Genomic DNA, 15,997 nt, shown 5'->3' on the forward strand with positions numbered 1-15,997 from the left:
ATATAATTCAGTTGAATTATCAAGTATGAGTGTGTCTCATGTGAGACCGTCTCACGGATCTTAATCTGTGAGACGGGTCAACCCTACCTATATTCACAATAAAAAGTAATACTCTTAGCATAAAAAGTAATATTTTTTCATGGATAACCCAAATAAAAGACCCGTCTCATAAATATGACCCGTGAAACCGTCTCACACAAGTTTTTGTCATCAAGTATTTGACCAGTGGATTAAGTCCCTAAATATTCGTACTATGTAAAACATTTTTTTACCTTTATATTTAAATTTAGGATTTCGTTTTTTGCTTTTTTACAACACTAATCTTTCCATTTTCCGTTCAAAATTTTTATTCGCTTGTAGTTTAATTTCTTCCAATCAAATTTATCTCATCAACAAACATTTTTCTCATTCAATCTCAATCAAACTAAAACCTTATAAAAAACATAATGCCACACACACATCATTACTTTTTTAGCAAGCTTATCTCACAAAGTTTACTCAGTGAAATTTGCTTGACTACGTGACCGACAGATTATTGCGTTCATTCGGATCGAATGGTAGATACTTCGAGTTCCCACATCATAAAAATAAAAAGAACAGGCACGCACTTTAAACCCGCTAGGCGCTAGAAACATACGACTGGCGCAACAAAGCTAGGTAACAGTTAATTTTTTGTATATATATATATATATATATATATATATATATATATATATATATTATCTCGTTCAACTCTCAATATCAATATGTAAAACAGCGATAGAGACATAATATTTGTTGCCAATACAGTCAATTTGAGAAGTGTAAGCTAATTCCCCAGTTCAATATGCGAGGAACGGGTAAAGAGTCGAGTCACCTTACTGCTTGAAAGATCAAGTCGCTTACATTGAACCCTTTAGAGACAGCATCATATGAAAAAAGAAAGCGACCGCATAGTTGCTGCAATAAATGCATCTCGGTTTCCTCAACCCTCTTCACCGAATTCCCGGGTGAATCGCTCGTGCACATCCAAGTCAGTTTTGCTGACCGTTGGTCTTTGTCTTGACAGCACCTTCTCAAAATCTGCTCTTGATATGGGAGGTGGGATTATCTACATAAGCATGAAACAGAGGCAAAGTTAAACTTACTAAAAATTATTGTTGGATGTGATGCAACTTAATTGGATTATGCATCATAAACGTTAAAAATATTAAAATTTTCAGCCATTGATCCCACATGACTTGAAATCGTGCAACAACTCAATAGCATGTTATGAAATTTTACGCAAACATGCGGAGAACTACTATTATGCTTATTCTATTAGACAAGGATCCGATGGAACATCAAAACTTGGTGTCATGCTAATTATTGACGGTTCCTCATAAAATCAACATCAACCATTTCATCAACAAATCAAGTGATAAGCCATATGAGCAAGTCACAGGTTTCACTTGTCTATCAACTTTTAGCACCATTATCTTTATGTTTAGAAGAAACTCCACTTAGAGACAAATGATATTTTCTTACTGTTCATGAATGAATTGACAACCAAGTTCTAATTCGTTTGGTTTTATTGTTCATTTCTATTTTTGTTTTTGGACTCGAAAATTCATGTATATCTACAACCACGAAATGTAGCAAACAGTATTCCTGTAACATTTTACAAGGTTAAAAACTAAAATTTACCAAATCATACCTTGGCTGCAAGTCCTTGAGCAGCAAGCTGCTGCATTGTTATCTGCACAGCACCTCGTTGTTTAGGGCCACATGGCATCCACATGCCATCAGAAGCCTCCCTAAAAAACACGGCATCTTGTGTTTTACGCACAGGCTCAAACAACACATCCTTGACCTGTAGAGACGATTAAAAAGGCATTAATACCTCATATAACTTGTAGCTGGTAACACTGATAAGTGAATAACCCAACGAACAAACTCACACAAACAGAAACATCTGAACCAGAAAACCCTTTGGTTTTACTAGCTAAGTCTTCAAAATCACTTTCAATCAAGTTATGAGGAGTATCTCCTAAATGCACCTGCACAAGCAAAAGGCCATGCGTGAGTGAAAGTGATCAGGGATTTTTATTTCATTTCTTCTCAGAAAATAAAAAGGAAAGTTCCATACTTTGAACATGTGTTGTCTCGCAATAAGATCTGGCAGAGGGATGTAAATGCGCTTATCAAACCGTCGCCTGATAGCCTATAGAAACATCATACAAGTTCAGCAAAAAAATTTGTCATGCCCCACACCTTGCATTTTTGGAACATATATTACCTGATCAAGCGCATAAGGTGTGTTTGTAGCAGCAAGAACAAGAACTTTATCATCATTGTGACCTACTCCCTATTAATTCATGGTAAAAAGGAAGAGAAAAGGTAAGCTACATAGTGCCACTTCATTTTTTTTAAAAAAATTTATGTAGTGCCACTTCTAATAGAATAACAAAGAAATAGAGATAAGTATCCAAAGTAGATATATTATTAGTTGCTTAGATGAGTAAAATTTTTGCAACGCACGTCACCAAAAGAAAGCATGGGACAGAAAGAACTCATGGATGATATTCAAAACCAAATGATACAGAAGAACAGTTTTAAAGGACCATTAAAGCATTATAAACTAAACTCAGGCGTGTATTAGTCACATCAGGTGAATTATCGCTGTATCACACACCAAATTGGCTTGTTATGGAGAATACCCATTCTAAAGATCCAACTTAGAAGCTTTTCGTGGACAATCCAGGAATACTTCTTCAAACTATTAATAGTTACCTGCATCTGGACTAGCAATTCTGTTTTTATTCGCCTGGAAGCCTCACTCTCATTTCCTTCTCCACGCTGGCCGGCCAGGGAATCTATTTCATCAATGAATATGATTGATGGAGAACTTTCACGAGCCATTTGGAATAGATTAGATACCAGCTTCTCACTCTCACCCATCCACTTGGAAACCAAGTCTGATGAAGAAATGCTGAAAAATAACAGCAGTAAGCACTTGCTAACTTTATGGCCTGAGCACTTCAGCATTAAACACGAGGAACGAAAAATAGCAAAAGAAAATATGTATCAAGAAAAACGTTCCCAACTACACAAAATACACAAATAAAAATGAGAAACTTTGTATGTTTAACAATGGAATCATCTGTAAAATGAATGAAAGCAGAGCCCTGATGTGTGACAATGCAAATGCTCAAGCTAAGGAAACTTGCCCGCAGTCTGAAACCTCTTTGACAAATGCAAATACTCTATGTATAAAGATTGTTTATACATAGAGTTTCAATGTTTACCCCCCGTTGACAAAATCACCAAAAAAACACCCTGGGAAGTCTACACAGCCAAAGCCTTTAGCTCAATCATGTTAATATGATTCTCTCTATATACTCCAAGGATTAGATACTAGATGAAGTATTCAACAACATAACATTAAAAGAAAATTTAACAATTCTAAATAGTTCTAAATTTCCTCCTAAATCCAGAAATTTCTGGTTTCTAGGCTGCCAAATAAAATCCCTGTTAGAGTAGGTGTCCGTCGAGCAAACTGTTGGCCGAGGATTCACATTGAAACTCTATGTATAAACAATCTTTATTCTAATAATATTTGAAATTATTGTTTTGGCACATCTTTATTTGTATACACATGCTAGTTGCATAGATAAAGTCCTTGAATATACAAATAGTAGAAAGAATATAAGATGCTCATATGATGAGTATCATGAAACTCATATTTGGAATACTGTATATTCTAAACAGTTCCTAGTCAATTCAGCCGACGTTAAGAAGGACAAAGGCCGCTCAAGTTTGATACTAGTATCTTCGATGTGAGTACCATGTTTCATTGGTAAGGGACATTGTGATGTCCGAGGATGCAGATAGGTGCTCCTTGTAGAGTGCACTGAACAACTCTCTATAAAGAACTTTCCAAGTGGTTCTCACGTATCGAGTGGAAACGTCCTAGTTTATGGTTGTACACCATTAGTCCTTATGACCCGGGACAACATTGAGACTCTATATGCTAGCATTGCACTTTGGCTTGTTTACTGACTCATATGGGGTCATCAGGTGGCAAGGTTGGGTGTTTTGTCGAAACATATAGGAGTCGATGCATTGTAGTCGGGGATTCACCGCTTACTTTCGGGTATGGATATCCTATGTGATCTCGTGTGTATGTAGTTTGAAATCCCTGATCAGAGTATTGGTGGTAATTAAGAAAGAGATATCTTAGATTACATCATCGAAGCAACTACGACATGACACATAGTATCGATTCTTTGACAACTCTCAATATACCAATAGTTGTCGAATCGGTCGGGATATATGAGATGAAGGGACCATACTGTACGATAACCATAATGGAATGGTTCTTGCAGACACTATCATTTGATACCTAGGGAATCATGTATCGATGCTGCTAGGCGTTTAACATGATTGGTTGGGTACTATCACACTTGAGTTCTGACGTTCTTATTATCAAGGAGTTGATAAGTAAAAATGGAGCAACTGGGGTATGCTCATATAAGGACGTGTTTAGTCCCGAATCACATTGATATATGAACTCACTGCTAGTTGTATCAATGAACTATTGAGGGCCACACAAGTACTAGCTTTATAGATCCCGTTGAGAAGAAAACTAGTTCAATGTGTTGAACGGCTTATAAAGGAGTTTATAAGCGCAAAGAAAAATAGAAGTACAACTTCTATAAGAGTATTATGGGGAATATAACTTTAAATTTGTGGAAGTGTTCCTAAATTAAAAGTTGACACAAATAAATAATGTATTTGGAAATTATGATTTTCATAAACATTGTTATGGACTAAATTAAATTAATTCAAGTGTTAATTAAACACTAGTGGACCTAGTAGAGTCCAAATAATTGAATTAATTCAAGTGTTGAATTAATTAATTAACATTGAGTCTTGTAGAGTCCAATTAAAAATAATTATTCAACTAGTGGGTTTGAGTAAATTCAAGTAAGATTTTATTTATCTCAAATGTGTTTGAGATATTAAAATAGTCAATGAGCTTTGTACATGTTACAAACCCAAATAACATGCTAGGGAGGTGAAAGGTTAGAAGTCAACTTTTGAATTGAAGGCAAGCATGACTTTGGAATACATATCCACTTTTTCAAGAACCAAGAATATACTTCCCTTCTTCTCTCCTCCCTTCACTTGGCCGAAATTCTCCATCAATTTTTCTTAAAAATTTTCTTCTTCGTTTTGATGAATTGATAGCAAAATTTCTCAACGAAAATGCCTTACATTTTCTAGTGCAAGCGTAAGATGGTTCTAGCTTGTTGGTGGTGGGCTTGATTTTGAGCAAGGAGTGCTTAAGGGAAGCTTGTAGATTTGTCTACCATTCAAGAGCTAAGTTGTTAACAACTTAGTTGGAGTCATCATCAATCTTTGTGATTGATAGGTAAATTTCTAAAAACACACTACGTATGTTTTGTGTTTTTTATTTGTATTTGCTACACACTAAGTGATGGGCTTGGGTTTTGCTATTATAAATGATTTTTAAAACTTCCGTTGTGCATTCCGGACACCCATAATCGATCCTCTTTCGATCCCACTTGCAACTTTTTCTGCAAAATTTCCTGAAATTTCAAGGATATTCTGAAATTTCCCGAAATTTCAAGAAAAACAATACAATTACAAATATTTGCCTAAATTCATTATAGTAGATAGATCGTATGCTTGGCAACAAAAAATTTAAATGTAATGTCAATAGTTGCATACATCTGCAAACTTGCATGATCAACTATAGTCTATATGTATGAATTTCCATGATTTTTCCACAATCCAAATCGAAATTTATATCTCCTAGAACTTGATGTAGGAACATACTAAAATTAGCACTGCCGAAATATATATATCAAATTCGCTTGTGCTTAAGATAAGGTAATAAGAAATATGATAAGTGATACCAGGCAGAACGACGGGAACTAAGTCAACATAAAACAAAGTCAAACACAAGCTGGATAAATAACCTGAAAAAGGTTGAATCAACTTCAGTGGCAACAGCCTTGGCTAAGTAGGACTTTCCTGTTCCAGGTGGACCGTATAAAAGAAAAGCCTTCCATGGGCGTCTCTTGCCTGAAAGCACACAATACAGTAAATCATTAAAAAACATAAGCTATTATTTTCCAATAAGATGACAACCTTTTGAAATATCTACACTTGCCGCTCTAATATTTGTTCGAAACTTCAAAAATTTCTCAGGTCAAAGAAAAACTGGCAATCAAAAGAGAATTATAAAAAAATAAAAATATAAACCAAAGCAATAAGGGAATCTACCAGTAAAAAACTGCGGGAAATTCACAGGAAGGATAACAGCCTCCTTAAGCGCTTTCTTGGCGCTTTCCAACCCAGCAACATCATTCCATTTAACATTAGGCTTTTCCCTGATGATTGCCGAATTCAACCCGGACCGCAGCTTCTCCTTAGGCCCGTCCTCCCCATCATTTCCATCCTTAGGCTTGGTCTTAGGCCGACCAGAAACACCAGAATCCGAGTTTGATGCTGGCCCCGGCCCCCCCTCATCGAGCATGGCTCGGATCTCCTCAGCTCGCCGCAAGTATTCAGTGAATTTCTGAGTTATAGCTTCCTTAATGTTAGGGTTCTTCTCATACTTGAGATGGGTTCTGAAATACTCCAACGCGTTCATATACAAAGGGAAAGCCTTTGCGTAGTTGCCAGCTTTGTCTTCTGCTACTGCTCGCCGTACGTACTCGATTGCTTGTTCTTTGAAATTGCTATACATTTTATCCGATCAGGAATATTTACGATAACTCTTTGAATTTCTGAGGAATTGCTATTTCTAGGATGAGGGAGATGGATCAGAGGGAGGCGGAGACCGGTGATCTTTGGGGTTGAATCGACCAGTTGAATTTGTGGAGAGACGAAGGCAACGAAAGTAAGCGACTGTCGCCTGGAAATCGTGTATCTTACAAGGTGCGCTTTTAGGCCACAATGCATGGAATTTCTTTTTGGCCTACCAATTCCAATTTCCACCCAATTATCCTATATTATCATTTCTCTTTTATATCTTTCTTTGACCTTTTGTTAAATGAGTAATCTCTTGTTAGACAATCTTTTTATCCGTGAGACAGGTCAATTTTATCGATATCCACAATAAAAAGTAATATTTTTAGCATAAAGAGTAATATTTTTTCATGAATTACCCAAATAAAATATTTGTCTCACAAAATACGAGCCGTGAGACCGTCTCACACAAATTTCTGCTTTGTTAAATTTTATCTATATTAAGATAAGAAAATATAATTCTTACATGTATTGGAGAAAAGATAATTTTTTTTATTATATCAACTTAGTTGCAATTACATTTAGCTAATGATACGTAGAGGATTAGCCCTAATGATACATTTAGCATGAATTACGTAGATATTAATTAAATAAAATAAAATAAAATAAAATAAAAATCAACCTAAAAATACAATATCCAAACATTGTTCTATATTACGAATAGTTTAAATTATTATATGTATTTTGGAGTGTTATTTTGTAAGTACTATCGATAATTATTTAATTTTTATTAAATAATCCCTACAATAACAATCAAGTGAACTTATCGAATAAAATAAATAATTGTAAATAGATATTTTTTGTTGCCAACATTTGAAACATAAAATATTCAAATATCAACATTTCCACATATTTCCAACCTCCTAGAAAAGAAGTAAATATAAAAATATTTCCAGCATATTTAAATCTCAATCAAATCCGCGAAAAATTAAAGAGCGAGCGTAGACTCCAGAAAAATTCTTTATCAACATAAGAGTCAGGTCCACCTGTACATTTCCAAATGCCCAGTAAAATAAGGGAGAATTGGAGATCAGTCCCCAATCAAACCCATTTTAGTTTCAACTCTCTGGAGAGAGAAAATGCTTATCCTAATACCCATATTACCCTTATTCCCTATTTTATTTAAAATGATCCCGCGCTTTCGAAAAATGGTATCAGAGCTTAAGGTTGATTTATTTCAAACACAAATTTTATTATTACTAAGTAATTAATTGTATGAGAAGGAGAATTTTGAAAAATTATGAATCCGAACTTCGGTTCAAGGAAAATAATTTACAAGGAATATTCCAATATTTTGGAATATAAACAAGGTCATCTATTTATTGTTAGATATCAGAACCAGAAAGGGAAGCTACTGCACCCTCAGGTAAAATATCAAGTAAAGTTATGATTCAGAACAATAAGTTTCTGGAGATAGTACCTGATTCCTCTAAGCTATCGTCAGATCTTAGAGAGATCCAGAAAACGGTACAAAGTTATGGCACTTTGCTATATTATGTACCTCAAAGAGTTGAGAAAATCCTAGAGAAACAAGAAGAAATTCTTGTAATCTTAAAGGATATTCAAACAAGAATTCAGAGACTAGAACAACAACCAAGTTCTAGTAGACGTACTTCAGGAGGTTGGTTACCACCATCCTTTGGTACCGAACCTTTGTTACATCAACAAGGGAAGGCCAGAGTGGTGTCAAAACCTTTAACTGAAGAAGAAAAGATGATCAATCTAATCAAGTCTGTCTCAGAAAAGAAATTGATCTGATGACAACTTTAGAAAGGATTGGTCTGGAGGATCTACAAGAGCTTGCGGAATCTTTCGCAAATATCAAAGTAGTAGATCTTAAGATGAACACAACAGTAGGTGAAACACCACCTGCAATAACCTGGTCATCTTCTCAGGAACCACCAAGGGAAAGTATGGGATCTCATAATGTAAATATGAGAGAATCTCAGACTGATTTCCAGACTGGAGGAGGATCACACCCAGCGGGAACAAGGGCAAGGAGAACTCAAATTCTTTTGCACCAAACACCCTATGGGAAAACTGTTTTAGATCCTATACATCCTTACGGGGTTATGCTTAACCTTGATGTATTGGACTTCAAAAACAGAGAAGATCTCATAGACGATTGGACATCTGCTATGAGGATTGCAGCAGGAACACTTGATCTCAACAAAGAAGGATTCATTAAACTTTTGGAAATGAGTCTTATGGGATCAGTAAAAATTGCTTGGGACATGACTTCAGCAGACATGAAAGAGTCAGTCCTAGTTGGGGAATCTCTTAGTGAGATCGCTGGAAAGATGGCTACCCTATTCAAAGCACACTTTATAGGGGTAGACTATTTCAACAGTCAAGATACAGAGAAGAAGAAAAAATATACTCAAGCTCTGTATAGTCTTGAATTACATGATATATGTTTGGTAGATGAATACATTATGTTATTCACCAAATATAGATGGAATTCAGGAGTCGAAGAAGATATAGCTATGCAGCTTTTCTTCGCAAAAATGCCAAGTCCTTGGAGAGAAATGCTCATAAGGGAATACGTACCTGGTAATCCAGATACATTGGCAAGAAGAGCCTCTTTCCTCAAAGGAAAATTGGCAGAATGGTGTCACATGGAAGCATTACAAAAGAATTACAAACGATTAAGGGGTATCAACAAAAGAACTCCTTTGTGTTGTAAGGAAAATGATCTTCCAACAATCATTGGAAGTAAACCACAGAAGCATAAGAGAAAAAATTTTAGATCTCATCCTTATGCTAGAAGTGGCAAGAGTTCTTGGAAACCAAGAACAATATGGTCTAGACAGAAAGCCAGATCTTATAAATCTGGACAAAGAAGTGGACCATCAAGAAGTAGTATATCATCCCAAGCATCGAGTTCATCTCGAAGCACAGGAAGAACACCTACCAAGAAAACTTTCAGAAGATCTCATACTCGAGCCAATGAAAGTTTCAAGAATTGCAATTGCTGGACATGTGGAGCAAGAGGTCATATCTCGACCAACTGTCCAGAAAATGAAAAAAGAGGTATTAAACGCTTTGATCCTACCCCGGATATTGAAGAAGCAGTTTATTACCAAGATCTTATTCAAGTATACCGATTTGAGGATATCGCCTCAGATGAAAGTATATATGAAGAAGAAGAAGTCTTAAGTCAAGAAGAATCTGATGGAACAGAATCGGAATCTGACTGAAGACGAGGTGTTTCGACACGAAACACATGAAGATCTGTCTGGATTTTTCAGCCAGACAACAATATCTCATAACATGGTTCAAAGAATCATGAGAGAAAATCCGAGCCTACAGAGATATCAAGGTTTCTCTGCAGGACAGGTAGAAAAGTTCTTAGGAAGTCTTGGCCTAAGAAACAGAAAGCATCATCTAATCTATAAAATTTCTAAAAGGGAAATGGCAATCCCGATGGAACTTACAGGAAATAGAATGGAGATGCAGTTAATTCCTTCCGAAGAAATAAAGGAGGAATTACAAAAACTCAAGATAGAAGTAGCAAAGACTATGTCCTGGATTCATATCGGAGCAATCCAAATTATGATAAAGGCTACTTTCAAAGAAGGGATAGATTCACCAATCGATATTGCTATATGCGATAAAAGAATGGGGAATCTACAAGATTCAGTACTGGGAACAATCTCGGGAAACCTCTGTGCAGGAAAGATTGTAGGAGTCATCTATCCAAGAATAGCCTACAACCTGGCAGATCGAGATTTCAGCCGAGCCTTGACATTGCATCAGAACTTCAAGGAAAAAAGGCCGATGAAAGAAGGTAATAGACCATATTCTATTACCTATCAAATTTCATATGCTCTATCTAATACACATCATTCTGAATTGTTTATTAGAAACGAGTTTATTGAAATCCCTGAGATATTTGGAAAAGTTGCGCAGGCAATTTATCCAGAAAGAGTTGAGTTCCCTTTAATACAGGAAACAGATATTCAGATCCAAGACAAACCGATTCTACAGAAGAATCAAAGTCTTAGATTAGAATAAAAAAGACTATCTTTTCAAGGAGATAGAATTACAAGTTATAGATGGGATAAAAAGCCTGTCATAGAAACCCAACAGGAGCTGAAAAGTTTTTCTACAATAGGAAAATTTAGATGCCCAGAAGGGTGGAAGGAGGTTGAAATAGTATTTGATATTACAAAGCAAAGGAATCAATTTCCTTGTAATTCAATATACTATTTGGAACAACCTACGATGGGAACTTACCAAGGACTGATTAATATCGGAGAATTGGAAGTCCATATTCAAGGAATTCCGGGAAAAGAATCAGATCGACTGATTCTTGGACTAGAGTTCTAGAGGAACACAAACCTTGGAAACGTCTAGAGTATGGAATGGAGTTTATGGCAGAGGATAAAATATGGAAAATCCAATGACCACAAGTCCATTCTCCATATACATTCCGATAGGAATGTTATATGAACAATATAAGGCAGAATATTTTGCTGCTTATATTGATTCAGGTGCTGGAATCTGTACAGCAAAACGAGGAGTTTTTCCAAATAATTTGGAAGAAGAACTACCCAAAATTGCTGGAAGAGATTTTTCCAGAAGAATCTTAATCTTATGTAAAGGGATTAAGATGACTGAAATCATGATTGGCGGTGCTGGTCAAACACCTTGGTACTAGGTAAAGACACCACCAATTTATTTTCATGATACAGGAGCTGACATATTGTTAGGAAATAATTTCCTACAAATATTCAAGTCCTATACACAAGAAAATGAGACTAGAAGATTAGTGTTCACAACACCATGTGCTCACAAAATCATAGTCCAGAGACTTAGGGAGGCATTTTACAGAAAATTGTCGATCCAGTTTCGCAGCAAGCGTGGTGATTCAGGACAACTTCTAAACCCAAAAATGAAGGATTCTAGACGGTTTGGAGAAACAATGCTCCAGTTGAGAGCTGATAAAGAACTCCAATCAGAAGATGTAGAATGCCTTAAGATAACTCTACAGGCAAATGAAGTAGAGTTTGAATCCAAGGTATCAGTAGAGGATGTCAAGAAGAGGATCAAAGAAAATTATAACGAAGATCCCTTGGCATGGTGGGACAGAAATCAACTCAGGGCTTGCCTTAAGATCAAGGAAGGCAAAGAGTATGAATTTGTCCGTTGTAAACCCATCCCAATGAACATCATTGATCAAAGGGATATGCAGATTATAATCAAGGAACATTTGGACCTTGGTTTGATCAAAGCAGATATGTCACCATATAGCAGTCCAGGTTTTCTGGTAAGAAATCATGGTGAGATAAAACGAGGTAAACCCAGATTGGTTATTAATTATCAAGAAATTAATAAAATTCTGGAGTTTGATGGGTATTTTATACCAAGTAGAGAACATCTGATCAGTTGCATACGCAATGCAAAGATATTCTCTAAATTTGATTGTAAGTCCGGATTTTATCAGATTCGGATGGAGGAAGGAAGCAAGAAATTCACAGCTTTCTCCACACCTCAAGGACATTATATTTGGGAAGTATTACCAATGGGATTGGCTAATTCACCCCAGATATTTCAAAGAAAGATGGATAATCTTTTTAAAGATTATTTTAAGTTTATGTTTGTTTACATCGACGATGTTTTAATAGCATCTAAAGATATGAACGAACATGTTAAACATTTGGAGATTTTCTCTAATGTTTGCAAGAAAGAAGGACTGGTTTTATCCGAAAAGAAAGCAGTCATTGCTACAAGAAAGATTGAATTCCTCGGAATTGAAATCGATGAGTCAGGGATAATTCTGCAAGAACACATAGTGGAAAAGATGCAGAATTTTCCAGAAAATCTCAAAGACAAGAAACAACTTCAAAGTTTCTTAGGAGTTGCTAATTTTGCTGGGATGTTTATCAAAAACCTAGCAAAACACAGGAAGGTGTTCAGTTCATTGTTGAAGAAAGAGGCTAGATTTATATGGACAGACGAACACACAGAAGGACTAATCCATTTAAAGGAAGTTTGCAAAAATCTTCCAAAGATGGCTATTCCTCAAGATGAAGATGATCTGGTATTATATACTGATGCCAGTGATCATTGGTGGGCAGCAGTTCTTACTAAGTTCACCCCAGATGGAGAACAACCATGCAGATATTGTAGTGGGTTATTCTCAGATGCAGAAGCCATAAGATGGCATATCAACGAAAAGGAATTTTATGCAGTAAAGAGGGCTTTTGAAAAATGGCCGTTATTTTTACTTGCAAAGAAATTCACTTTGAAAGTTGATAACACTCAAGTTAAATCTTTTTTAAGGAATAGAATTGAGTCTAAACCGGAGAAGGCTAGATTATTACGATGGCAAGCTTTATGTCAAAATTATATTTTTGATATTATGATAATAAAATCTCATGAAAATATTCTTGCAGATTTTTTAACAAGAGATGGACAGCATTGACATTGATGCTATTATCAAGATGCAGAGGCATTTGAGGGAACACCTTGAAATGCTTCAAACCGAGTTTAACAAGTTAGCTGTTAACGCAGAAGTTGCGGGAAGGCTACAACAAGCTGATAAGAGAATTGTCTCTGATCGAATTACAGGGTGTTTACAGGCATATACTCAGTTATGGTCTGTAATGCAAAGGCCTATCCTCCAAGGCATTGAGAAACCACTGGTTTCCCAAATGGAGAGTTTTCGAGTACAGGACTCTATACCTGTAGCGGGGGATTCAAATACCCCTTGCACAAGTGTTAAGTCGGGATCATCACGAGATGAGTCGGCTGAAACAAAGATTGAGACTCCTGATCCTTATCTTGAGTCCTCAAGTCAACCCTTCACCTCGGGGATTGAAGAGGGAGAGATCAACCTTAGGCCTCGTATTGACAAAGGCAAAACTAAGGTTGGTATTAATGAAGGTGTAATTTCTCCATTTCAGGTTTATCAACAAAATTGGGAGAAATTGAAAACAAGAATTTGCATTAACCCAGCTACCAACAGGGTTGATGTTTCAGGAAAGTATCCAAGGGTATGGATGAAACAAAATTCATATCCAAAGGAGGTCAAGACATGGTATGAATTCGGGGCTCTTGCCTCAGTTTATACTACATCACCCAGCTTTCCAGAAATATCAGGTCTACCAAAATGGATCCAGGAAGCTGTTCACGAAACTTGGGCGAATAATGATTATTTGTCCAGAGGAGATGTTTTGGAGCTATATTTTTTTAGTACAGCACCAGAACCAGCAGGGAAAGGTTCTCACGAAGCCTTTCATTTTATCACGCTAAGGAGGCCGGATACAAATGTCCAAAATATATCAAGGATCCTCCAATAGAAGAAACACCCCTGGTTGCTTCAATTACTGAAGATGACATTTCTACCAGAAGAGCTTGGGGTCTATGGGTCTGTCTTACTGAGATGGACAAAGTCAAGTTTCCGTTCAAATTTTACAATCATTCAGTGAACGGATCATTCCTGTTGAATACCATGACAGGAAAAACAACAAGTTTCGCAGAAGATCTATTTGAAAAGAAAAGAAATCTCTTGTGGAACAGCAAGCTACCGGCAAGCGAAGAGACTCGCCGAAAGTTCTGTAATATGGCACACATAGGAAGATGGTCGGAGAACATCTGCCCTGAATGCCAAATTCAGAAAGAACTAGAGTTCGATAAAAGTTTCAAACCAAGATCTGATCGGAAACATTTTACCGAAGCAAGGACAAGTGGGGAAGGACCACATTCACATTTTCCTCGAGGAAACAAAAAGCCTAAGATTCCTCGACAAAATTGATAGTGGACATGTGACTCACCCACTAACCAAAAGAAGGACCACCATGTGAAGAATCATGTGAGTGGAAGGACAGGACCACCAATAATCGGTGGAAAGAAAACAAGGACCACCAATAATGGGTGGAAAAAAGACAAGAAAATATTGGATACCAAAATTAAAAAGAATCCAATGAAAGAAAAGTAAAATAACTGGTCCCAAAATTTATCTATAAATAAGGATCGTAGGGAACCAGTGATTCACACCAAACTTAAACCAAAAACTGGAAACAAAATGTATTTTTCATATCTCAGAGTTTCCAGAAGAAGGATTAAGGCAACAAGACAAGAGCTGAAAAATTTTAAAGCATATCTAAAACGGCTCAAAGAAACAGGAAGGGAAATCCAAGCTGATATAATCCAGGTGCATATAAATTATATATGCCGAGAGATAAAGAATCAAGAAATGGCTGTTTCTAGATTAATAATCTAGAAAAGACAAGAGAGGACCACTCAACCACCAGATGGTCCACAAGCAAGCTGTAAAGGCTTATCAAGATTTGAAGTCCAAGTTTCAAATCCGAAGAAGCCTTCTATAAATAAAGAAGCAGAAGGAAGATGAAGGCATCGATCAACCTCTTCATTTTTCTTCCAAACCATTTGTAATATTTTCTTCCAAGTTTATGAGTGTTGTAAGTTCAGCTACTATTAGTAGCTAAACAAGTTTCTCCTCCTCTACAGGAGGTTACTATGTAATAAATAAATATTTGTGTTTGAATAAAAGAGATCTTTGCTCTAGCCCCTCTCATGCATTATTTTCAAAATTTTATTTTATATTGTACACTCTAAGGTAGAAAACGAATTAGAGTTGTGCCAAGTGCTACTGAAGGAATCTGCGTCAGTAACCATCGGTTGCGATCGTGTGGTTGGACTGTGAGGAGCAGTTCGTAAAATACGGTGGATATAACCCGGTGGTACTCCGGTCAAAAAGGTATAAGATGTTATTTTATTTTACGGAAGCATGATGGGCCATTATTTAAAAAGAAAATCAAATTATTTAAATATAAGGATTGAGGGGTAATTTAGGTAATTGATAGATAGGAGGGAGTTGAAGGAAAGTTTTTAATCAAATGGGTACTGAACCCCAACTCCCCCGTAAAATAATCCAAGTCCGCATATCATTTTTGATCGAGAAGAAAAGGAATGGGACTGTTACAACTGGCGATAAATTGGACCTCCCTCCCTATGCAATTATGTTAGGATCGATGTAGTGTTTAGAACGAGAAGTTGAATAAATATTTCCAAATTTTTCTTTTTTTTTTGCTTCTGGAATACGTGCTTCAAACATTTTTAGGAGTCAAAAGTTAATATCTATATCTATATATATATATATATATAAAAAAAAGCAGAGTTTTTGCTAAAAATAGTAATTTTCCGCCAAAATATCATTTCTAAAAAA

At 36.2% G+C, this 15,997-nt stretch overlaps 1 protein-coding gene across 1 annotated transcript; it reads right to left on the minus strand.

The window, feature by feature from the left end:
• Positions 1-707: 707 nt before the first annotated feature.
• On the minus strand, positions 708-6,927 carry LOC140823179 (protein SUPPRESSOR OF K(+) TRANSPORT GROWTH DEFECT 1-like). Its single transcript, XM_073184366.1, has 8 exons — positions 6,274-6,927; positions 5,967-6,072; positions 2,752-2,950; positions 2,258-2,326; positions 2,108-2,182; positions 1,920-2,018; positions 1,676-1,831; positions 708-1,090 (listed from the first exon to the last, which is right to left on the minus strand). The coding sequence occupies exons 1-8, from the start codon at positions 6,737-6,739 to the stop codon at positions 965-967; spliced, it is 1,296 nt and encodes a 431-aa protein (XP_073040467.1). The 5' UTR covers positions 6,740-6,927; the 3' UTR covers positions 708-964.
• Between the last annotated feature and the right edge of the window lie 9,070 nt (positions 6,928-15,997).

The sequence above is a fragment of the Primulina eburnea genome, chromosome 2, assembly GCF_022965805.1.
Source record: "Primulina eburnea isolate SZY01 chromosome 2, ASM2296580v1, whole genome shotgun sequence".
Taxonomy (NCBI): domain Eukaryota; kingdom Viridiplantae; phylum Streptophyta; class Magnoliopsida; order Lamiales; family Gesneriaceae; genus Primulina; species Primulina eburnea.

Coding starts and splice junctions, on each gene's coding strand:
- LOC140823179 (XM_073184366.1), bottom strand. CDS start 6,739: ATGTATAGCAATTTCAAAGAACAAGCAATCGAGTACGTACGGCGAGCA. Junction 2,951..5,966: donor GTTGATTCAACCTTTTTCAG/GTTATTTATCCA, acceptor GTTATTTTTCAG/CATTTCTTCATCAGACTTGG. Junction 1,832..1,919: donor GTTCAGATGTTTCTGTTTGT/GTGAGTTTGTTC, acceptor TCGTCTCTACAG/GTCAAGGATGTGTTGTTTGA.